We start from the raw sequence: 25,619 nt of genomic DNA, 5'->3' as shown, positions 1-25,619 counted from the left end.
TGCACTGACATTAATATTAGTTTAGTTTGTTGGTTCAGCGAAGGGGGGAAAAAGCCAAGCAAGGGAAAAAAGTAACTATGCTGACTTAGTATTTACAACTTTGGGATCAGAATCTCACTAAGTTTTCAGCGTGCACAATCCTCTCCGAGGTGTCCTGTGGCTCAGAGAAGTATGCGAATCCTTGGGAGTGGTAAATCTTTAGGCGACCTGAATCACTGCGCAAGGACTGGACTGTGAATGCTGCAAGTGGATAATTAGCATTAACCTTCGTTAAGATCATCCTCAAAGCCAGGTCTCTGACCACAAAGGCCCAGCCTGGTTTGCTGGCTGATTTTTTCATTGAGCCAAAGTTCAGGGAGCAGACTATTTGGCTCTTCTTCCCAGTATCAGATGGTGCCGGTGTTATGACTTATCCATCACACTTAGGAGCTTCAGATATAATAGTCTGTTTACCAAGGGATGCACAAGTGACACTTTCTATGTAACAACTGGATGCCAACTATGGTTCAAGTATAGTTTTAAGTGGCCTCACAGTTTGGATAATACTGCTGCTCCTGCCTTGCTGATGTCGTTAAGTTGCCATTCTACCTCCCCGTGTGGATAGCGGACTACAATCAAACACAATGAGGAAAATGAAAATCCCAGAAATAAGCCTGTTTCTGTAGCAAAATAAAATACTGCTCCTCTCTTCATCATGTACTGCATTTTTAGAACATGGAAACTGCTGCCACCTGCTGGCGATGCTTACGACAAAGTAATACTTGGTGGGCTCTCCAAAATTTCCTTCCAAAGCAGGCAGCCACATGGATTTATGATTATTCTATCTAATGAACTCTACTTTTCTCCTAACAACAACAAAAAATGAATCTTAAGTATATTAAGGGATTTCTAAAGTAAATTAGAACCATCTACTCCAAAAATATAACCCCGCTGGGGCACGTGGCGGGCTCAGTCAGAAAAGTATGCGGCTCTTGATCTCGGGGTTGTGATTTCGAGCCCCACGTTGAGTGTAGAGATTACTTCAATAAACTTAAGAAACAAAATGACCTTGCTGACAATACTAGAGGACTGGGAGAGTGGCTGCCAAGTCTCTTCTCCGTTATCCATCTCCTTACTTGCTGGCTGCGGTATTTAGCTGAGACTGCAAAGCATGCCCTCTCAGGCCTGTGGGTCCGGATGACCCACAAGTCTCATCACCTTGCCCAGTTTAGGGGTACCTGGCTGGCTCAGTCAGTAGAGCATGCGACTCAATCTTAGGAGTTTGAGTCTGAGCTCCACGTCAGGTATAGAAATTACTTAAAAACAAAATCTTTAAAAAAACCCAAAAAACAACCTATCCAGTTTCACGATTTCCTCAATAAGCTGATTTGGAAAATGACCATAACAGGTACATTGCCTAAAATTCCATACAAAGCTGATTTGGAAAATGACCATAACAGGTACATTGCCTAAAACTCCATACAAAGCCAGTGAAATGTCCTGAGAAATAACAGATTTAAAGCTACAAAAAGGCCTCAAACAAAATGTTCAATGATTTGGTGAGCCTGCTAGACTTAGGTCATCAGTCTTCAAGAAAAGGTTTTCAGGGGTACCTGGGTGGCTCAGTCAGTTGAGTGTCCAACTCTTGACTTAGGCTCATGTCATGATCTCACAGTTGTGGGATCAAGCCCTGCGCTGGGCTCCTTGATGGGCATGGAGCCTGCTTAGGATTCTCTCTCCCTCTCCCTCTGCCCCCCATCCTCTGCTCATGTGTACATGCAAAAAAAAAAAAAAAAAAAAAAGAAAAAGAAAAAAGAAAAGGTTTCAGCTCGTGACCAACCCAGGTACATCAAGATCTAATGGCTGTTTAAGTAATATTAACAATAAAAATGGATGGGATCTTGACTGTGCCAGCCAAGAGGAGCCTAAGAAAGCGTGATGACTAAATGTAATAGGCGGTATTCTAGATGGGATCTGCAAACAGCTCAAGGTCATTAGGAAAAAAACTAAAGAAATATGAAACAAGTATGGACTCTTGTTACTAATAATCAATATTTGTTCATTATTGTGACAACTGTATCATACTAATGTAAGATGCTAGTAATAGGGGGAAGCCTGTGTGGAATATAACAGAACTCTGTACTATCTCTGCAATTTTTCTGTTAAATCTGAAACTTCTAAAAATGTTTACTTCAAAAGAGAATGGGACAAGATGCAATTCAATTGACAAAGTGGGCCCTTAAGTCTGTTCAATCACAACCTTAAGAAGTCACAAAACTTGTATTTTGACTTTGCAAGTTATTCTGTAGCTTATTTTCATTTATCTGTTCTAGACTCAAACCTTTTATTTAAATCAAGAGATGCAGCCTCTTCAAACTACACTTGTGAACATGATGACCTGGCAGTCTGTACAGGGACCCTTTGCTCTCTCGTGCCCACCAAAAGGATACATGAGGTTCATGTCAATTTATGACAAATCTCGGCCCACTTGTAACAAAAGGCCTTCATGAAATTAAACTAGGTACAACACTCCTTATTCTATCATATAGTTTCTTGATATACCAACCTTCCACAAAGTCATGTATTTCACACGGCATGTGTGGTTACCCCAATCTTTCATTTTACTCAGAGACAAAAGTACTCTACCCAAGGGGCACCTCGGTGGCTCAGTAGGTTAAGTGTCCAACTCTTGATTTTGGCTCAGGTCACGGGATCAAGCCCTGCATCAGACTCTGCGCTGACAGCACGGAGCCTGCTTGGGATTCTCCCTCTTTCTCTACCCCTTCCCCCCACTCACGCATGCACTCTCCCTCTCCAAATAAATAAAATTTTAAAAAGTACTCTATTGTGGTCGCTTTGGCAGCACATATATTAAAAAAGTACTCCACCCAGAACTGTACCATCTTTTTTTTTTTTTTTTAATTTTCCTTAATGTTTTTATTTATTTTTGAGAGGGAGACCGAGTGTGAGCAGGGTAGGGGCAGAGAGAGAGGGAGACCCAGAATCTGAAGTAGGCTCCAGGCTCTGGGCCGTCAGCACAGAGCCTGATGCGGGGCTCGAACTCGTGAACCGCGAGATCACGACCTGAGCTCAAGTCGGTCCCTTAACCGACTGAGCTACCCAGGCGCCCCAGGAGAACTGTACCATCTTAAAATTACCTCATAACACATGCTTCAAAAATAAGACTTTATAAGCCCTATTGTCTTTGTTATAATTGGATGGTGAAAATTTTGGGCCTAAGGAAGAAAGGATGGAACATTCAGATGAACAAACAAGTCTAAGACTAACCACCTGTGTTTTTTAAAATTGTAAAGAGAAACCTCCCATTTTTTACAGAAGTGCATTATAAAGCTTTCTTTCCTACTTCCACTTTATCAACAACATAATGTGCAAAACCCTAAAATAAAATAGTCTCTAGCAAATACCAACTAGTCCATGAACTAAAGAACTTCTGAGTGGCTACTAGTGAAAACATCTCAACTGAATTCCCATTCCATCACAGAGCCACTCTTCTTAGGTATATGCTGTATAAGTGTTTTAATTTACATTTATTATATTCAACTTATTCTTTTTTTTTTTTTATTTTCAACTTATTCTTTAAGAAATTAACTTTAGTTCTGGGGCACCTGGATGGCTCAGTCGGTTAAGTGTCTAACTCTTGATTTCGGCTCAGGTCATGATCTCGCAGTCTCATGGGTTCCAGCCCCACATCAGGCTCCATGATGATGGTGCAGAGCCTACTTGGGATTCTCTCTCTCCCCCTCTCTCTCTGCCCCTCTCAAAAATACACAAGTAAGGGGCACCTGGGTGGCTCAGTCGGTTAAGCGGCCGACTTCGGCTCAGGTCATGATCTTACGGTCCGTGGGTTCGAGCCCCGCGTCGGGCTCTGTGCTGACAGCTCAGAGCCTGGAGCCTGTTTCCGATTCTGTGTCTCCCTCTCTCTGACCCTCCCCCATTCATGCTCTGTCTCCCTCTGTCTCAAAAATAAATAAACGTTAAAAAAATAAAAAAAAAAAATACACAAGCCTAAAAAATATATATATATATGTATATATATATACGTATATATATATATATATGAAATTAACTTTAGTTCTTATATAAAATGTGCAAAACGAAAGCTCATGAACCATATGGTTGAAACAAAATATGGGCCCTAAAAACCTAAGTTCAGTCACGAGTCTGGATAAAAGAACAGGTGCTATTCCATGACTTTTTTTCTGTTCACTTTAAGAATATGTGTTACATGCCATCAAGTTTTTTAAAAATGTGATCAGTTGCCTTGGAGACAGAACAGCAGCAACTCTGCTCTAATTATAAGACAATTTTTAAATTATTTTTATTTTTAAGATTAAGCAGCCTCATTGACAATCCAGAAACAGTCTTTGCTGACTCTGGATACATACACATAAAATGGTTAAAAGTGATTCCCCAATTTTCAATGACAAGTTGGGAAAAAAAGAACATGTTCACAGCTGCAGCTGTATCCCTCTGTCCTCTTTTTCAAAAAATCATTTTGCTACCAAGTCATTCACCAAACCACAAGGAAAGACAATTTTTCAAAAAGCCATCAAAATCCAGAAACAGGGATCTAGGAATCAAGCCAAAATTATCCCCCAAAATAGTGCTGTTGCAAAAAAAGGGTAGGAAGCCAAATTTCCATAGCTCATTAGAGAAGACCTTTAAAAAGAATTCAGAAAATTAGGACTCGAACTACAATGGTGGGGAGTTCAAAATAGAGGTAATTTTAAAAAATGCAGCTTGTTCAGCTTGGGAATATATTAGGCTTTCTCCTATTCCAGCATAAATAAAAATATGAGCTGGAGTTAATATTAAAATTGTCCTTACTAATGGAAGGTAGGGCATGAGTGAAGGGAGACAGCATAGAACAAAGGGTAGCAAAGACAAGTCATTTTGAATCTAGGCTCTACCACCCAGAAGAGCTGAATAGGACTGAAATTCTTCTGAGCCAGTATCATTAAATTCTAGACTGGGCTCAAAACCAGTGAACTATACACCACTAATAAATACCAGCTGGCCCACAGTGTTTTTGGCATTAAAAAGATTTTTTAAATTATCTATAAATTTCTATTCGGAAAAGCAGATCAAAATGACACTGGGTCATCCAATCAGTTACTGAGTAAAAGGGCTTCCTCAAAGAAAAGTCACTTGGCAGAAACTTAGGGTGAAAGGAACATGACCTGGAGTAAATGAGATCAGGCTCTTGGTACAATTTTAATAAGGCTTCTTTCTACCTACCCCAGTCATAAGGAGCAGTACTGAGGGGACTTCCCCATAATGTCTTAGAGGGATGCTTTCAGATAAAAAGGTCTATAACTTTAACTCTTGACTCCTCTCTTCACCTAAAGCTTGGGGAAGAAAATAAATATTTACTTTTTAACTATTCAGAGCTTCGGGCACACTGTAGTATTTAATATTCTCTAGTTTTCATTGAACCTTTGGCTTATAATTTTCTCTATGTTACACTGAAAAACGTGTGCATGTGCCTTTATCAGTAGTACCACATGGAAATATAAACCTTGTTCTTCCACATCTTCTACAAAGGATGAGTGCATAAATGGTACCCTAAATATCCTGCAAAACTATTTTGTGTACTTGACACAAGATTTGGGTAAACCATTCCATTTCCTTATCTTGAGCAGGAGTTAACTAGTCTTCAATCTCATCTTCCCAAATATCTCCATTAACATCCACAGCATGGAACAACCTGGAAGTATAAAATAAGGTACATTTTTATGCACTTGGAAAAAATATAATCTCTTTCCTTCTCTCAAAATTACCTTCTGCACTCTTCTGATAACATCTTTGAACAGCTTTTCCTTTCTCTCAATCACTACACTGGGGAGGGCTGAAATATGGGTCCCTCTGAACAAGCTGTCTTAAAGTTTACAAGAATAGCCCTTTTCGGATCCAGACAAACTCTTTAAGGCCAAGGATTAACAATAAGGGGAAATGGGTATCAAAAACCTGATACTCAATGTATACAGTAAATGGAATAAACCAGGATTAGGGAAGTCAGGCAATCCAGAAGAAGGTGAACTCTTCTAAACCACTGTAACTCTATTACACGTGAGTCACTCTACTCTGCCTCATCACCCTTGCATTCTCCACTGGTAGAATGCTTTATAGTTGCCAACTCGTTTTTCTTTCCAATGTTACCTAAAATTCATGTAATTTTCAACACTAGATTTACAATGGTTCACGGAGAGAACCTGTTTCTTCAACTTTTCTTACAGTTAGGTAACACCAATGATTTTAGGTACTATACATATGCCTCTTAAGAAAGATCATAAACTGACACTGAAATGATAGCTGTTGAAAAACAGGATATTTTCACTGTGCCAAGACATCACCCCAGATATTACTTACTAATCACACACACACAAAAAACCAAAACCTTACATTTTTTAAAAATATATTTGAGAGAGCATAGCAGGGGCAGACAGAGGCAAGATTCCCAAGCAGGCTCCAGAGCACCAGCGCAGAGCCCAATGTGGGGCTCAAACTCAGGAACCTCAGGAACTGTGAGATCATGATCTCAGCTGAAGTCGGACGCCTAACCCCTGAGCCACACAGGCATGCCAAGAAAACTTACAATTACAGTGGAGCAAGCAACAGAACTGAGCAGCATACTAACAATGGGAGAGCCTGACATTACGGACCTAATGCGATATAAAATGAAGTACACAAGTATTCTTGTCAAAAATGTTAACTCTAAATATATTCAAACTCAGTCTAGACCTAACTTCCAATCTACAGGAAAGAGAGAGGACAGAGTAACTAAAAGACAACATGGAGAAAGAAAACTCTAGAGACTAAGATGTTCTATAGGACAAGTGGCCTGGACTCTCTAAAATGTCAATGTTTTCCTCAATGCATCCAACAAAAAAGGGTGAAAAGGGCCACCTGGATGGCTTAATCGGTTAAGTGTCCAACTCTTAATTTTGGCTCAGGTCATGATCTTGAGGTTGGTGATTCTGAGTGCCATGTCAGACTCTGCACTGACAGTGAGGACCCTGCTTGGGATTCCCTTTCCTTCTCTTTCTGCCCCTCCCCTGCTCACGTGCACACTGTCTAAATAAATAAATCTTTAACTTTTTTTTTTTTTTTTTTTTTTTAAGTGGAAGGGGCCCCTGGGTAGCTCAGTTGGTTAAGCCTCCGACTTTGGCTCAGGTCATGATCTCGCAGTTTGTGGGTTCCAGCCTCAAGTTGGGCTCTGTGCTGACAGCTCAGAATCTAGAGCCTGCTTCAGATTCTGTGTCTCCCTCCCTCTCTCTCTATCCCTCTCCCGCTTGTGTGCTCTCTCTCAAAAATAAATAAACTTAAAAAATAAAAAAGTGGGAAAAACTCTTCTCTATTAAGAGACTATAAAGACAAAGCCAAATAAAATGTTTGAATTTGATTATATTGTGGCTCAATAACACAGCTTTAAAAGATATTTTTAGGAGTCATTGGGAAGTTTTAAATATGTTTATTAGGAGATAATATGCCACCATCACTAAATTTCTTTAAGTACTATGTTATGTAGAAGAATTTTCTTATTTTAGGTGATAATGTGGAAGTATTTAGAGATAAAGTATCCTATCTCCAACTTAGAGTCAAGTATTAGAAAATAAATACGGCAAAATACTATCAATTGTTCATTTTGGTAGAAGATATCCTATTAACCATAGTCTTTCAACTTTTATTTATGTTTGAAATTTTTCACTGAGGAGGATAAAAAATAAAATTTCCCAGTGGCATATTTTCAACATAAACTCACAATATAGAAGTCCATATATGTGAGAAAATATATAAGAGAATTCTCTACGAAAAATGGTCCAAAATCTGTTTCTGAGACTACAGGATTATGTATACATACCGATTAAAACACGGGGAAGCAGGATCAGTGAAATGTTTATAAGGGTTTGCTCTAGAGAGAGAACCCATGCAAATCCAACAGAAATATTGCATACATCCAGTACATGTCATCTTGTTACAACCATCTAATTTCTGGTGGGAAGGATGGAAAGAGAAAAATACCAGGGCTATTAAAGCAAGAGGAAAGCACATGCCAAAAAGATTCAGTACAATGTCCTCCTCAACTTCTCCTTTTACCCCGTGCAGGGTTTAAATACACAGGGAACATGCTGTAACTATTACACATTACAAGTAGAATATAGAAAATATTCAGCAGGTGTACCTACAACTAGATACTTAGCAAAACTTTTCTGATCAACAGGAGATACAAACCAAATGTGTATATTATACATGGAACGTGTAGTTTAATCTAAGTAAACATTTGGTATCAAGTCCTCGACTCTAACAGAGGGCTGAGGCATGTCTGAAGTGGTTCAACAGAATGCCAGTTTCCTTAGTGGAGTAACTGGAAAATCACCACCAGGTTCAGTTCAGGTATAATGGATCAGAATGGGAGAACCAAATGCAAAGATAAATTCTGATTTTAAAACATTAAGATTGTGTCAAGAAGCAATACATTTAAAAGTCTATTTTGGCTCAAGTTAATAGGAAAATGTCGTTTCCTAAGTGTTTACTTCATACGCAGGTGTGTTAAATTCCCGGATAATTAGTTCTAAGAAGCCAGGCGTGAGTTTTTATATCATGGAGATGAGGTAAGAGTTTATCGTAGCTCTACTGTGGCTTCGTCATAACCCATTCCATTTTGATGTGAAACAATGTGAGAATAATTTTCACTTTGTGAAAGCATTTTGAAAAGGAAGTCTACATCCACTTAAGATCAATATTTAGTAGTGAATTTGCATGTTCCAAGTAAGGTTTGATAAATATGTTTCCCTAGTCATAAACAATAGGCTTCTTCAGGCAATCGTAACGAGCTTGCAAATCTGTCTGCCAAGTCTGTCCCGAACCTTTACCTCTATGGGAGTCCCACAACATGGGCAGCTCTTTGAGTTCTTTTCTAGCCATTCCTTACTTTCCATCTCTTCCAGCGCCTTCTGAATCACCCTCTTGCCATACCTCTGTTCCAAAAATCTTTTATTGGCCTCATCTGCTTGCAGGTACTCATTTCGTAGGTCTATTAATTTCTCTGGAAAGTGAAATGGAAAATTAACTTTTATACAACTTTGCAAAGCTGACTAAAAACCATTTAAAAATGGTCATAACCCTTTGATTATTCAATAATGTTATTACTGGGACTTTAATCATAAGGAAATAATCCAAAATGAAGTTATATGCACAGAGATGCATGTAACAATGGCAAACAAATTAAAGTCCAAGGGAATAACCACAAGTGAAAGGGCCAGTTAATGACATCATTTTTAGTTATTAAAAACTTATAAATGAGGGGCGCCTGGGTGGCTCAGTCGGTTAAGCGGCCGACTTCAGCTCAGGTCATGAGCTCGCGGTCCGTGAGTTCGAGCCCCGCGTCAGGCTCTGTGCTGACAGCTCAGAGCCTGGAGCCTGTTTCAGATTCTGTGTCTCCCTCTCTCTGACCCTCCCCCGTTCATGCTCTGTCTCTCTCTGTCTCAAAAATGAATAAACGTTAAAAAAAAATTAAAAAAAAAAAACTTATAAATGAGATGGCTACAACTCAACTAAAATACTCATTACAGAATCCAGAAAAGGGCATATTTTAGGTTATAACTAGGTAAAAATGACACATGTACAAATAACAAAGAACATAGAAGAATCCTCCAGCTAGAGAAGTTGGACTTGCTCAAGGTATTAGAATAAGAGGCCATCTTTCTCGTTGACTTTGAGTTAATAATGTTGACATGTTTGTGCAACCAGCGGCATACTGTTAAAGAATGACTTAGCTAAAAGACACAGAGGTTGAAACACACACTCATTTTCCATGAAGTCAGCATCATTCACCCTTTGATAATAACAAAGCCTACCAAATAAACAAAAGTATCTTTGGCTTAACAGCTAAGACTCTTCGATTCTGTATACAACAAAAGTCAACAAATAAAACTTGCCACCCACAGGTACTGCAAAGTCCCTCCTGTCAACGTTTCCCCTTGATATTCTTCTCTCTGGCTGCACAGCTCTAGCACTTAACTCAAATGTAACAGGCAGCCAGTCCCAAAGGCTTTACTTGCAGACAAAGGCTTTTGTTCACATTCTATTACCTTAGTTTTTCAACATTTTCATTGAAAACCTCTCTCAATAACGTTATAATTATTTTATTAGTTTATTTTCCTCATACTCATTAGAGGTCTTTTTATGTAGTGAATCTTTTGGGGAAGCTTTCTCTCTCTGTATCGTACATTCCCATGGCTCCATCACCTCTACTTAGAAGCTGCAGACCTGTATCTTTTTATCCTGTCATTTTTATCCCTCTAAAAATTCAAAGCACTTTTGTGTTCCCAGATATCTTAAGAGCAAAGATTATTGCACTAAAGTTCTCAAAATAATTGTTAGTATTTTATGTATTTTATATAGTACTATCCAATATATAGATATACAGGCATGAATAGATACAGAAAGGGATTCTTAATTTTGCTGAAGCCCCCAAGCCCCTTTGATTTCTTCCACAAATGTTATGAAACACCTGAAACACACCTCAGCTCCTCAATGATAAGGTTATACAAGTCTAAAGCAAAGGCTTCTATTATACTCTGGTGAAGTCTCCATCCCATCTGCCCATATCTACTATAATACTCTGCTCTAGGCAAACTGGAAGTATTCACTCATTCTCCCCTTAGGGTTACTTTCTTGGAGATACTGACACTCTGTTTACGATAGCAATTAGGAACCACAGTAATAATGGCATTAATGGTTACCATTTTGCATTTTACACGTATTAGCTTGTCATTCCCAAACTATGTTGAAGAACCAGTATTTCCCCCACCACTCTGCCAAGGACCAGTATTTTCACAAAATACAATCAAATGAATTATTAGACAAATAATAAGACAAAAAAACCTAAGCTTAAATTTTTATTAGATCGGACATAAAATTACTCTGTGAAATCACTGTACCTTTCTAGACCTCTCAATTTATTTATCTTGTCACGGACCAGTTTAACAACAATACCAACTTCGAGGAGCACTACAATAGTTTATTTTATCCTGACAATAGCCCTATGAATAGTAGCTATTATCATTATCCCTGTTAGTCTGAGAAAGACTAAGCCATCAAAGTCCAGTCAAACTGAGGTCAACGCCTGATTTCTCAATCCTTATTTAGATCAGAATTAGCAAACAGGTTCCACCTCCTGTGTCCACTTTAATAAATGGTGGCTTTCTGAAGCGTTACGTGTTGAGGAAGATTCTGAGACTTTCCTGGGCTCAGTGACAAAGAACTTGATGACTGATCAGATGTATGTGCCATGGAAACAAGAGTGGCAGCTAAGATGGTCTGCACTTGCCAACTAGGAGCTACATTATTCCACGTTCATAGATAGAAATGACCTTGCCATTCCTTCTCTGTAATGGTCCCCTGGTATCTGCATGGCCGTTTCCTTAGTTCCTTCTTCAAGTCTTTACTCAAACCGCTTTGCCAGAGAGGCCTTCCCCTGGTTTCCCTAAGTATAAAACCTCAAGCCACTTCATATTCTGTTCCTGCTTTATTTTTTTTCCTCCATAGCACTTATAACCATCTAATATCATTATTGTTCTGTTTGCCTACCCATTAAAATATAAGTTCCATGAGGGTATTTGGTCACTACGATACCCCAGAGCCTAGGACAGTAACTGAAACAAAAATATCTGTTGAAGGAACACTTCCAAATGGAAGGACTGAAGTGATAGGGATTTTTTTTTGGCGGGGGGGGGGGGGGGAGGGTGGCGGGTGGCATAGAGGATAGGAGGACTGAGTTGACACAGTTAACACTTACCAGCAGTTACCTTACATGGAGAGACCCCGTGGTAAGTCAATCTGCACAAGGTACAGAAGGCAAAATTGCAACTAGAGCAGATGCCCATGGTGCAACCGGGCTCCTGCATCACAGGCAACTGGCAGCAGGGGCGGGGACAATACACCACATCTGCCATCAAGTCCAAGGTGGACTGGAGGAGAAGGCGGTCATAGCGGGCAAATAACTCTGTTTCCACTAGCTCTTTGACCTGGAGGGAAAAATAAACCACGCAAGTTTAATGATGCCCAAACGGTTCTGATTCTGGGGAGATCCTTAAAATGCCGGTGCTAAGTTCACATGAATCAAAACACTCTATCTCACTTCAAAATCAAACCAAATGTGACAAGTCTAGACCCTGACTGAGGTGGTAGTTATATGGGTCTACACATGTGTGAAAGCTGAGCCAACGTACACTTTAAATGGGTATAGTGGGGGCGCCTGGGTGGCTCAGTCAGTTGCACGTCTCACTTCGGCTCAGGTCATCATCTCACGGTGGTCTGTGAGTTTGAGCCCCACGCTGGGCTCTGTGCTGACAGCTCAGAACCTGGAGCCTGCTTCGGATTCTGTGTCTCCCTCTCTCTCTGCCCCTCCCCTGCTCAAGCTCTGTCTCTGTCTCTCTCAAAAGTGAATAAACATTAAAAAACAAAAAATGGGTATAGTGATGGCTTAACAAAGTTGATTTTAAAAAAAAGAGTCAAGCCAAGTACCCTGTCCCTGATTGTTACCCATTCCAAGGATATGCTCTTCAGATCCAAACCTCACACAAAGGCAGGCTAGTGATTCTCCAGGGTTGATGGGATCCCAGCAGATAAACAAAGTAAATCACCAGAACACTTTATAATTACTTTTCTAACACTCATCTCTGCCAAGAACTGCCCATTCCAAGTCCAGCAAAGGAAGCATTTACACTGGCTTCAACAATAAGACCCCAGCATTCTTGATGGATACAGTGAAACTATTTGTGGGCTGGCTCCAAGGCCTCAGCCTGGCCTGATGAGCCCTAGCAAGGAAAATCCTGAGAAAACATCTCCCTTTGGGAAAGAGAAACGGGAGGCAGCTTTGAAGAGAGTAGAGGATTACCTGACCAGGAGTGGCCACCGAAGGGCACTTGGGTTCTGGGCAGTTGAGGCACTGAACTTGGCCATCTCTGATCTGGATTTCAAAGTAGTCCTTTAGACAGGCTTTGCAGTACACGTGCCTGCACTCCAGGAAGTACATGCATTCACTACCCAGCTTCTCACAGAAACAGATATTGCACAGGAACAATTTACTGTTAAAGCATTTAATCTGCTGAGCTTGATCGAAGTCCAAGATTTCCTGGATCAGACTCGACAGCGATTCCACATCCTGCACCGCTCGCTCATCCACAACTTCCTCTTGGTCAACATCGGATCCAGCAGCTCCTCCAAAAGCTAGCTCTGTGCTGGGGGAGGCTTGAGCCATCCTTCTCTGCACCTTTTTCTGAGAACCCATCTTGAGCTCAAAAGGAGAGACAATATTCAGGTATGCTAAAGTCTCTTCCTTAAGAAACTGCATCCAAGCGAACAGGACCACGCTGCCACGGTGTTCTTCCCACAGGTTGTCTAAGTGCTTGCAAAGAGCAGACAGCTAGGAGGAAACACACGAGGGTGCTGGTGAGTTTGGAAAGAGGAGGATACTGTCAACTCCTCATTTCTCTTGAAATCTTTTTAACCTCTAAGTTAGGCCCTTACAATTCCAAACATGTTTTTTGTTTGTTTGTTTTACTGCTGTGATAAACTGTGCTGGAAAGAGAGTAAGAATATTCTTATATTCTTAAACTATCCAACAATGTGAGTCACAGCAGAAAACAAAGTCAAAAACTAAAAGAAGTACCATGAAAACAAGAGACATGGCAAGGCTGTGAAGGGCACAGGTTTACATAGGGGCCACTGAGGTGGAGAAGTTTTCGATTCTTTATTTGTTCTTTGTTTTAGTGTTGCTACATATCTCATGTAGGAGAAAGAGAGCCAATTTTAAAATGAACTATTTCTATTCCTTTGGAGTCCTAGCCCTGTAGGTACCCTGCATAATAGAAAGAGGGCAGTTTAAAAATATCGTCCAAGTTTTTAATTCTAGCTTTCAGTCCTATCAAACAGCCAACTCAAGAGAAAGAGTCACTAACAGAATCCAACCTCAGAATCCTTGTTATTCAGATTTATAAGCTGGTTTTAACTAAGCAATCTGAGCTTACACCAGATCCTGGTTAATGAAGGGACACAGAATGCTATGGAACCTGGACACGATTATAAGCCCTCAACATGATTCGGCTGCCATAGGGAAAGCTCACACTCTCTAAGCTGAGCAACCAAATTTAAACTACTTCGACTTTTCCTCTTTAAAGGTGGTGTGTTCAATTTGAAAGGCAAATGTAAGAGGATTTTCCATTAGAAATGTAAAATATTGGTAAGTAGAGCTCAGGAATTATAAGCAGCTTTTCTTTTTAGCTAAACACAAAAAAATAAGCCTTCCAGATGCAGACAAATTTTGTAAATTTAAATAACAAGTGAAAAAGGACCACATTTTCTGTTCCTTGCTCTGCACAGTGCCATTCACTAAACCCTATATAAGCAAGAACTTAAACACTTCCTGAACTTGAAAACTTAGGATGTTAAATACTGTTCAAAATGCTTTTTCACATGTACATGAATATGCTTATAAGATCAATCATACTTTTGAGAAACCTGCTGAAATGTGTAAAATGTACTAAATACGAAAAGGGAAACTCTGAGTGCTATTTGGGCCACCAAGTCCAATGAAGAACCATTCTCAATCCTCTTTTTTTCTCCACCCCTTCTCAAAAGGGGCAGCTGGGGTACACATAAATGTAAGGAGGAAAGAATAAGAGAGAGACTGTGTATGTGTATGTGTATGTATATATATCAGGGGAGGCATAATGGAAAATACTATGAGGTTAAACCCACTTCCCTTCTACCAACCCCAATCCAGTGACAGATAGGACCATGTGTCAACTTCACTATCAACAGGTGACATTCACAATGTCAAGGAAGCAGGGCCCAGCAACCAACAAGAATTGAACCAAGAAGGAATAGAAGGCCAATTAAAAGATCAATTATACGCATAACAATTTATCTGACAGGGAATCCTACTGTTATTTCAGCTGTAACACATAAAATAACAAACAACCCTCCTCTCCCCACACTCCCAAAAGCCAGCAGTAAGGAGATGCTACTTGGCTGGAATCTGAAACTGCAGCCATGCACTCAGTTTATCTGTCCTTGTTCTGTGCTTGTGTGTAAGTGTGTGCACACAGGCATGGATACAAAGTATCAAAAGCTCTCTGGAGAAATGTGATTATAAATATCTAAATAATTCAGTCAGCTTTCAGTGATCTAAATGTCAAACAGCCTTGACATTCTTGGGCAAATAATCCACTGTCTTGCATGTATTGCCTCTGGCCCAGATATCAGAATGTAAGGTAATAATACTCCTTTCTATTCTACATGTATTATCCTTCTGTAAAATTTAATTTTGTTTTTAAACCATAAGCTCAATTTTACAAAAGCACTCAAAGATCAGACTAGTCAGTGGGGTGGAATAAAAACTCCATGATCAAACAGGAAAAACTGACAAGCTGTTCCTTGAGGTCAAGGAACTCTGACAGCTTTTGTCTTAATATACATCAGCCTATCAATCTTCATCACGACTTGTAGAAAAGTAGCTGCTATTGATCCATTATCTATCTCAGAGGGCTTTATATTAGCTTCAAGTCATACTTATGTCTCAATCAAGAGTCGAGGTTATTACTTGAAAAGGACATATAAGCCGGAGGAAATGAAGGCTTCATAATACAAGGTTCGTAATATAAGGTCTCAAACCTTCGTGAGATAGAAGGTACAGGAAGAGATAGGAGACCTCTTCGTGACATTGGAGATACATACACATTTCTAGTTGTGTGTATTTACATCCATGTGAGACCAGTCAACAATTATTTGTTATTAACATACAGATCTCTAGAAATAAAAGCACTTATTCTGTTTACGTAGCTAATTTGTTTACTGTAACTACATCAGCACAACTTTAGCCCTCCTAATTACAGTTAAATCTTTGATTTAAGGAATGGATAAGAAACTAAGAAAAAAAAGGCATACCAACATCTAAGGAAAACGAGAAGGACCTTATAGTCTCTATTACAATACAGATTAGATGGGAAAAATAGCAAGAGAAGAAAAAATATATATACTTGATTAAAAATTACTCATACTGCAATTCACAATGATCAGTCATCCTAATTACTGCCGTTCCTTTCTAAAACACCACTTTCAATTCATTAACATCAGGTTTCATGAAGGCAAGGGGAAAAAATTACAAAATCAAAGCCATTTGTTCTTCATGCACTGAATTCAAGATCATCAAGGTAGTAGTCTTCAATTAAAGATGATTTTTTAACTTTCTAAAAATGGATAGGAGAAATTAAGTTTCGGGTCTAACCTGAGTTGGTGACAGCCATTTGCCACTAAGTGTGAATGAAGGTGGGGAGGAGGATGGATAATCTGGTGGCAGTTCAAAGTTCAGCACAAGTGGAGGCAGAAAGCAAATGGTGTATTCAAAGCCACTATTCTGGAGACACTCATTTGAATTGCCTGAACCAAAAACAAAAATTAGAAAGAATCAGTCGGTCAACACTTGAGTGTCCATTACTATTGAGCAGGTGCTCAAGAAAGACTAACGCTTTAGCGGAGGGGATAAAAACCCTCCCCCAAAGCACCTTCTATTTCCTAATTATAACTTCATAGCCACCACCTTTAAAAAAAAGAAAAAAAAATCTTATAAGCCCCTGAAAAATCTAAGCACCATGACATTTCTAAGGAAGACACATAACTTACTCTTGTACATACTTGTGAGTACAATTCCTAACACTAGTAAGTAATACACAATGTTTTCTTTTGTTGTTGTTTTACAGTAGATGATTAAAGACACTATCTAGAGAAAAGGATTTTTATTTCTATCCAAGAGCTATGACCTACTTAGACCAGCATGTGCCAACTTCCCATGAATCATAGTTGGGACAATTTGTGCCAACACAACGATCTCAGGCTCGAGGGCAAGATACAGCACACAACACTCTCACGAAGTTTCATTTTAGATTATTACACTTACTTTCTTTACTCAAGGCCTTTATAGTAGAAACATTTTGAGAAAGTGTGCATCAAAGTCTTCTGTGAACGTGTGTATCAAAAGCAGCAATTTTTTATTTTTGTGTGTGTTTTTTTTCTGAAGCAAAAGGTCACAGAGTAACAGCACGTCACAGGCTTATGGTAGTTGAAATGATTCTGGAAACCAAATAGTATTGACAACCACCATGGTACTTTAAAACTTTCCAAGCGTTTTCATGTACATGATGTCATTTTCTCTTTTATTATTCCTGTTTAACAACTAATGACTCATAGCTGATAAACTGCTAGTTAGAAGATTAGGATGCATGAAATATGCGGGATAATATCCCAATTCAGTGGTCAAAAGGCAAATCAAATTGAAAACTATGCACCCTCAGTCCAATTTTCAATTAAAACAGGAACATGCATTAAATCTGTAATACTACCATCTATCACCAATGCCTATAAACACAAGATGGTAAATAATTTAGGGTACACTAAGAAATTGAGAATAACTTTTATTTAGAAAAATCTGTTTAAGAGAGTATTATTAACTTACCGCTCACGAATATCTTGAAATTCTGCGGCAAGTCCAAATAGATCCTGGTTTCTCCACCTTGGACAGACTCTGCTTTCCTAAATTCATCTCCATCGTAAATACTCGCCAGGGCCAGCAACTCATCCTCCTGAGCTTCTCGGTCTTCTGACGACATTTAATTTTCTGGAGCTGAAGTTAAGTTAATCCAAATCAGTTAAGAATAGAAAAGGCAGAGAGTTTGGAAAAATCTAGGGGCAATCCCCACCCTCACCCCCCAAAAAAGGTTAAAGTTGCACCCAAAAAACTGCAAAGAATTAACCAATACTATCAATCTTCTGCTCAACTAAAAGTGATAGACACATCTAATACTCCAGTACCTTTGCAATAGTAACAGCTTTTTAAAAAATGATGATTGTGGTGCTTCTAAGTGCTGACTGTAACAGACATCAGAAATTTAGGGAAAAAAGGCATGATCTAAAAATTTTTTAAAAATTTTCAAATTATTCTGACTTGTCCACCAATCCTAGCAAATTGCCTTGCTCACAAAATTAGTCAAAGTAGGGACCCCTGGGGGGCTTAGTCGGCTGAGTGTCTGACTCTTGATTTAGGCTCAGGTCATGATCCCAGGGTCATGGGATCAAGCCCTGTACTAAGCATGGAGCTTGCTTTTGAGATTCTCTCTCTCCCTCGGCCCCTCCTCTGCTCACGCTCTTAAAAAAAAAAAAAAAAAAAAAAAAAAAAAAAAAAAAAAGTATAGGTAATATACTTACTAAAAACAAATGAATTACTTATTATTTTTTTTAAGTTTTATTTATTTAAGTAATCTCTACACCCAACGTGGGGCTTGAAGTAGCAACTCCGAGATCAAGAACCATAAATTGCTCCAACCAAGCCATTCAGGCACCCCTAAATGAATTTTCTAAATCCCTAAAAGTCTCTAGGGCAGGTTTTCTTCAACCTCGGTACTACTAACCTTTTGGAACAAACAATTCTTTGTAGTAGGAGGCTATCCTGAGCCTTACAGGATATGTACCAGCATCCCTGGCTTCAATCTACTAAATTTTTCTTTAATGTTTATTTATTATTAAGAGACAGAGAGAGACAGAGAGAGACAGAGCATGAGCATGGAAGGGGCAGAGAGAGGGGGAGACACAGCATCTGAAGCAGAGACTCCAGGCTCTGAGCTATCAGCAGAGCCCAACACAGGGCTCAAACCCACAAACCACGAGATCATGACCTGAGCTGAAGTCAGACAGTTAACCAACTGAGCGACCCAGGCGCCCCCCAGCTTCAACCTACAATATGCCAACAGTGTGCTTCCCCCTCAACATAGTCAAATGTGCCCCCCAGGGGTGCAGTGGGGGATGGCTCCCAGTTCAGAACACCCTGTTCTAGAGAATGCTACAGGGACAGATACTATATAAGAGGGTTAGATAACTGAGGAAGCAGCAAAATAACATCAAATTTTTATATTTTTTAATGTTTATTTATTTTGAGAGACAGAGAGCACACACGTGCCCAAGTGGGGGAGGGGCAGAGAGAGAGAGGGAGAGAGAGAATCCCAAGCAGGCTCCACACTGTCAGTGCAGAGCCCAACAGGGAGCTCAATCTCACTCACCAGGAGATGACGACCTGAGCTGTTATCAAGAGTCAGATGCTCAGGTGCCCCTAACATTAAACTTTTAAAATACCACCAGACTTATTAAAAATAATTTTAAGATCTACCATTATTTCAGGTGAAACTGAGAATGAAAATATGCTATAATTAAAATGTAAAATCGATACTTTTTAATTGTAGCAACTGAAAGATGCACCACAATTTCAGATAATTTAAATGTGAAAAAATATGTAATGAGTATCTGCGAAAATTACTTTATTAAAACAAAAAATTACCATTCTGTCAATTAAAATACTGGACTATAACTGGATTTGCAAATGCCCCCTCTTGACTAACATTTTTTAATTTAAGCATACACAATTGCAAAGTTAGGACATTATAAAAGGTGACACTTCAAAATTTGAACAAATTCATTTAAAATGATTCCATTTAAAAAAAAGGTGACACTTCAAAATTTGAACAAATTCATTTAAAATGATTCCATTTAAAAAAATAATTGTTTTTTTTTTTTCCCCCAGCAGATCATCATGGTTCTGCTTAAGCTACATTCCCATCCCAAACAGAACACACTAACATATTCTAGTTGAGGTTAGTACCTGTTATTAACAATCAGAAGAAAAGGCTATTAGCAATGCAGTCTGTCTTTCAATTCAGAATGTGGAATTCATGCAAATCCCATTTATTCTCCAGGAGGTGGAGATAAGAGTGTCGAAGCTGGATAAAATGCCAAGATCTGGAACTCATGCTAGATATACTATAGAAATCCTGCCATCTGCAGAAAAAAAAAACAAAAACAAAAAAACCCAGAAGATGGTGTCAGGACCCTCACCAAATTTTAATTCCAAATTTCCATTATTACCAGCTAAGTCAAACACATCCTAACATATAGTCAATCAATCTACAGCTGCCTATTACTTTCTTTAGGACAGCCTAACAGAGCCATGTGGTTAAAGGAGTGTTTGCAAGGCCCCAGCAGTGTGAGAAGCCTTATCTGACTGCCCTCAGCCCTGGGAGGAGTCAAGGTGGAATACCAACATCATATGAGAGTTGAGCACACCATGTCTCATAATAAACATCTAAGCATCTTCTTGGATTTGTTTTGTTTTTGTTTCTCCCTTCTTCTTTCGCTTCTTCTATTCTTTCATTTTCTATCCCCCTCCAGTTCTTCCTCTTACCTGCTATGAAATTAATCCTGCTAGGGACACTCAACATTAGGTCAATTTAAGTGTGACAGCAAGATATTTAAAAACAGAACAAAAGCGTGCAAAGGTACACATATACACACACTTTCAAGTTCTACTTTGAAAATTTTAGAGCCAGACTTCTCAACTGGGAGTAAATGGAAGTGGAGGGTGGTCGATAAATGGGTTATGGAGAATCCTAAGAACACTCTGAAGTTTTATGTAAAAATCCTATAAGAAACGGTAATTCTGAAACCAAATTCTCAGATGTGTGACTCCCAAATAAACTAAGAATGAAAGTCACAATCAATTTACATTCATTGAGCGCCTATTACATATTGTATTAGGTCCTTACACATTACCTTATTTAATGCTGAACAATTAAGTTTGTTTCTTCCAGTGTAAACATTTGTAAATGGGGTGAGAGATGATTTTATAATGATTCAGGTTTTAGGTTACTCTTCTCCATCTTGTCTGCACATGGGAATCACCTGGGGAGCTGCTTTTTAAAATCTCAATACCCAGGCCATTAAATCAAGCAATTAAATCAAGCATCAGTAGTTGCCCAAGCTCTCCAGGTGATTCTAATGTGCAGCTAGGATTAAGAAGCTCTACTTCAACCAGAGTTTCCCATCCACAGCTCCTCAAAACCTACCGCACAAACCCCAGCTTCTGAAGCTGCCACCAGGTCCCAGTGCCTTAATTCACATGACAGACCTACATTTCATTTTCATTCTATCCACTCAGCTTTCAAGATTCATCTCCAAAGACCCTATTATATGTAGAAATTTTCAATTAGATGTCCTGTCTTTCTTTAAAAATCCAACAAACTTTTTTTTTTTACGGTAACTTTTCTATGACATTATCACATCCCACTTTGCATTACAATAGTTTATGAACTTACACTTTCAGGCCACATTAGCTCCTTAAGGGCAAGTTTCAAGTCTTTTGCATCAGTGTGTTGCTCTCAGCATCTAGCAGTGCCTTGCGTTTGACAATGGAGACAAATATGTAACTGAACTGGTTTAAGATGCAGCGTGCTGAAAAGGGGGACCAGAATTCTAAGGTTCAGTGACTGCTTTGCTACAGCCCACTAGAAGCAGGAGTCACAATAACACCGAGAAAAGTAACACTGAGTTCTTACCGTGTGTCAGGCATTGTGCTAAGCACTTTAAATGCATTAACTCCTGGCAGATTCCCACAGCCCCACGCAGCAAGTCCTCTATTTGCATTACACGGATGAGAAAAATGACAGTTTAAGTCCGTTTCCGGCCCAAGGTCACAAAGCTAATATGTAACTAAATCTGGGTTCAGACCACTGTTTCTTCATCTGTAACCCAGGAACGAGACGAACCCCCGCGCGACCCGACAGATATTAAGTTTACTATTAGTCTCGGCAAACGGAAACTGCTACACCAGCGAGGGAAGCCCTCCTCCGCCGGGTTTCCCTTCGGCCTGCGAAAATCCTCCTCATTCTCCCAGGCCACACCGTGCAAAGTGTCGAGCTGGGGTCAGCCCTGGCTCCGGAATGAGCACGCCGCCGAGTGTGTCCCCACCGCTCACCACCCGGGGTGCTGAGTCGTTGTTGGTACGACTCACCTACAACCCGGGGGCAGGCCCCAGCCTCACTACCTGCCCCGGCGCTCGGACACAGAGGACGCTGCAAGAACGTGAGGTGTGAGCGAGACCCAGGTGTCCCGAACCAACAGGGCCTGGGCCTTCCCCTTCCTCCTCTGAGCGCCCCGGGTGGGAAGAGTGTTGGGATCTTAGCCGGACCGGGCTGGGGACGCCCTGTCCCAGGTCTGGGAGGCTCAGGCCCACTGAGCAGTCCCGGCCCGGCCGTTCTTCTCTGCCTCGCGCGCCCGGAGCTCGGTCCACACCGTCGCTTCAGGCCACCCCGCCGCGCCGGGCCCAAAAGTTCCGCCCTCCGCCCTAGCCCTGGTCCGCTCACCGCCACCGCCGCCCCGGCCTGGAGACGCCCGGCTCAACCAGCGCTCGGCACCGCCTCTTCCGTGTTTGGAACTGTCAGCTGAGCCGCGCGGATCCGGCTGGCGGCCCGGCGAGGGGAGGGCTTGCGCAGCCGCCGTGACCGCCCGGTCCCTCGGCCGCCCCCTGAAGGCCAAAGGCGGCGGTGCTTGGGCGATCGCCGTCACCACTCTCCCCGCCTCGCCTGGTAAATTTGTTTGCCTCTGGAGAAGTGGGTAGAAATGCAGATTCTGTGACCAGGAGGTTCCTTTCCGTAGTTCTGGGATGGGCCCTGGAATTCGAAATTTTGCCAATCCCTAGAGGTGAAAGGGAGACAGTTCTCTATCCAAGACAGACACTCCTATAACAATCTCAGACGTGCTCCTCCAGGTAGAGTAAGCAAGGTTCCCCCATCCAAACTTCTCAGAAATGCTGCCCATCTTTGGGGCACCTCCTCCATGAAATCATTCACTCACTGTTCATATCAGAACACTAATAACTACCATGTTTATTGAGCAGTCAGGATGCTTCTCTTCACCATAACCTTATGGTTTTAGAGACTATTTGTTATTCCTACTTTATTAATGAGGAAATTCAAAGTAGAGAGGTTCAGGAACTTACCAAAGGTCACATGATTATTAAGAAACTGAGTGGGAATTATAATCACATGCCCTCTACCTCATACCATATGCATAACTCAAAATGGATCAAAGACCTAAATGTAACGCTAAAACTATAAAACTCTTAAAAGAAAATGCAGGAGTAAATCTCCTAAACTTGGATTAGGCAATAGTTCCTTAGATGTGACACCAAAAAAACACAAGAAAAAATAGATAAATTGGAATCAACACAACTAAAATCTTTTGTGCTTCAAGTACACTATCAACAAAGTGAAAAGACAATCTACAGAACAGGAGTAAATATTTGCAAGTCGTTGATCTAATATTCTGTATATATAAAGAACTTCTGTAACTCAACAATACAAAAAGCAAATAACCCAATTTTTAAAAATTTTGTTTAAATGTTTATTTATTTTTGAGACAGAGAGAGACAGAGCATGAATGGGGGAGGGTCAGAGAGAGGGAGACACAGAATCTGAAGCAGGCTCCAGGCTCCTAGCTGTCAGCACAGAGCCCGAGCTCGTGGGGCTCGAGCTCACAGACTGTGAGATCATGACCTGAGCTGAAGTCGGATGCTTAACCGACTGAGCCACCCAGGAGCCCCGCAAATAACCCAATTTTAAACGTTTTCAAGGTTACCCATGTTGTAGCATGGGCGAAGGATCTGAATACACATCTCTCCAAAGAAGATATACAAATGGTCAGGAAGCACATGAAAAGATACTCAACATCATTAGTCATCAAGGAAATGCAAATCAAGACCGCAATGAGAAACTACTTCAAACTCACTAGGATGTCTATAATAAAAAGATAATAACAAGTATTAGTGAGGCTGTGGAGAAATAGGAACCCTCATACACTGCTGGAAATGCAAAATGGTGTAGCTACTCTGGAAAACAGTTTGACGGTTCCTCACAAAGTTAAACATTAAAAAAAAAAAAAGTTAAACATAGGGTTACAATAAGACCCAGCAACTCTACTCCTAGGTGTATACCCAAGAGAATTAAAAACATACATTCACACAAAAACGTGCACAAATATGCAACTACGTTTGTACCTATTTCTTTGTGTATAGTGTACATAAATGTTCACTATAGCAGCAATATTCACAATAGTCAAAAAGTAGAAACAACTCAAATGTCTGTCCTTGGATAAGTGGATAAACAAAATGTAGTATATCCATATGATGAAATATTATCCTGCCATAAAAAGGAATGAAGTACTGATCAATACTACAACATTGATGAACTTTAAAACCATTGTACTGAGTGAAAGAAGTCAGACATAAAAGGCCACAAATTGTATAGTTCCAGTTATATGCAATGTCCAGAGATGGCAAATCCACAGGGACAGAAAGCAGATTTGTGGCTGCTGGGGGCTGAGGCAGGAGTTCATGGGAAGTGACTGTTAATGGATATGGGGTTAGTTTTGAGGGATGAAAATACTGTGGAATTAGATAGTGAAGAAGACTGCACAATTCTGTGGATATACTAAAAACCACTGGACTGCACACTTTTAAAGGGTGAATTTTATGAAATGTGAATTATATCTCGATAAGAAAGTTTTAGCTACAAAACACTAAAGTTCTCAGCACTTAAGTGGGATGCTAAAATGTTGGCTCCAATTCTTGGAAACCATCAAACTAATGTGCCCTAATGATCTAATAAGCTCCTGTGTCCTCTTTATCATATACTTCTCCCCCAAGAAAAGCAACTTGCAAGGGTAGTCCTCTAATGCAAACCTACAGGATTCTAAAAGTCTTTACCGCCACTATCTTCCAGGCAGGATTGGCTTCAGGGGCCAGCCACCTGTGTACAAGCCACAGGGCCTTGTTTTCAGGAAGGCCTCAGGCTTACAAGGGTCCTGCTCTTGGTCTAATGCTCTCCTATGGCCATCTTGAAATTCTTAATTTTTTAATAAGAAGCTGTCCATTTTCATTTTGCATTTGGCTCCACAAATTATGCTGCTGGTCCTGCACCCAGAAGAGAAGAAAAACCAAGTGAGTAAATCAAGGCTTTGGAGGGGTTTCCCTGACTGTCACCAAAGGGAAACTTTTGAATTGCAAATAACCACTCCTAATTTTCCATATTGTCACAGACCAGAAACCTAACCAACCCCTGTGATAGATACCCAAACCAGAAACATATTCCTTAAAGATGCAAAGACAGAAGAAGAGTCTCTATAGTCACTCACTAATATCATTATTCATGTTTAGCCAAAGGAAATAAAACCAAAAGCAAAACATATGATAACCCTACCTCACTTTCCCACAGGTGAGACCATGAATCCTGTCAGAGACCTTCCAGATGCAAAAAGTAAGGGAGCCTAAGAACCAGTTCGGGAAATTCTCACAAATCTGAGCAGGAGGTGAATTGTGACATCATGTCATGACCTCATGTCAGAAGTCACAGGATGGAGGGAATAGAAGAGAGAATTTCAAAGCAGTGTTAATAATTTGGACTCAATGCTCAGCGTCCAGAGACAGTGTTGTAATAAAATTTGGTTTTGGACTCCATAAAAATAAAAGACTTTTGTATCTTTGGTTTCATGTCCTTTATCATTTTTCAAATGAGCTTTCCCCAGGGGTGCCTGGGTGGTTCAGTTGTTTGAGTGTCTGACTTTTGATTTTGGCTTAGTTCATGATTCCAGGGTTGTGGGATCAAGCCCCATGTTGGGCTCCACACTGAGCATACAACCTGCTTAAGATTCTCTCTCTCTCTTCCTCTGCCCCTCTCCCCAAC

At 40.2% G+C, this 25,619-nt stretch overlaps 1 protein-coding gene across 9 annotated transcripts; it reads right to left on the bottom strand.

The window, feature by feature from the left end:
* Positions 1-4,290: 4,290 nt before the first annotated feature.
* Positions 4,291-25,228, bottom strand: RNF14 (ring finger protein 14). Of its 9 annotated transcripts, XM_007077929.2 has the most exons (11): positions 21,893-22,228; positions 21,438-21,515; positions 21,198-21,333; positions 19,709-19,884; positions 17,516-17,683; positions 16,292-16,443; positions 12,902-13,429; positions 11,801-12,029; positions 8,874-9,046; positions 7,862-7,992; positions 4,291-5,707 (listed from the first exon to the last, which is right to left on the bottom strand). In XM_007077929.2, exons 5-11 carry the CDS (start codon positions 17,667-17,669, stop codon positions 5,650-5,652), a joined length of 1,425 nt encoding a protein of 474 aa, XP_007077991.1. In that variant the 5' UTR covers positions 17,670-17,683; positions 19,709-19,884; positions 21,198-21,333; positions 21,438-21,515; positions 21,893-22,228; the 3' UTR covers positions 4,291-5,649. The 9 variants fall into 9 exon arrangements, with proteins under 9 accessions (XP_007077991.1, XP_042842046.1, XP_042842029.1 ...); XM_042986112.1 differs by lacking the exons at positions 21,198-21,333; positions 21,438-21,515; positions 21,893-22,228 and adding exons at positions 24,644-24,850; positions 25,137-25,228; XM_042986095.1 differs by lacking the exons at positions 21,438-21,515; positions 21,893-22,228 and adding an exon at positions 22,245-22,306.
* Between the last annotated feature and the right edge of the window lie 391 nt (positions 25,229-25,619).

This window comes from Panthera tigris, chromosome A1, assembly GCF_018350195.1.
Source record: "Panthera tigris isolate Pti1 chromosome A1, P.tigris_Pti1_mat1.1, whole genome shotgun sequence".
In the NCBI taxonomy this organism is placed as follows: Eukaryota; Metazoa; Chordata; class Mammalia; order Carnivora; family Felidae; genus Panthera; species Panthera tigris.
The sequence above is the reverse complement of the archived record's forward strand: the minus strand, read 5'-3'. Positions and strand labels throughout refer to the sequence as shown.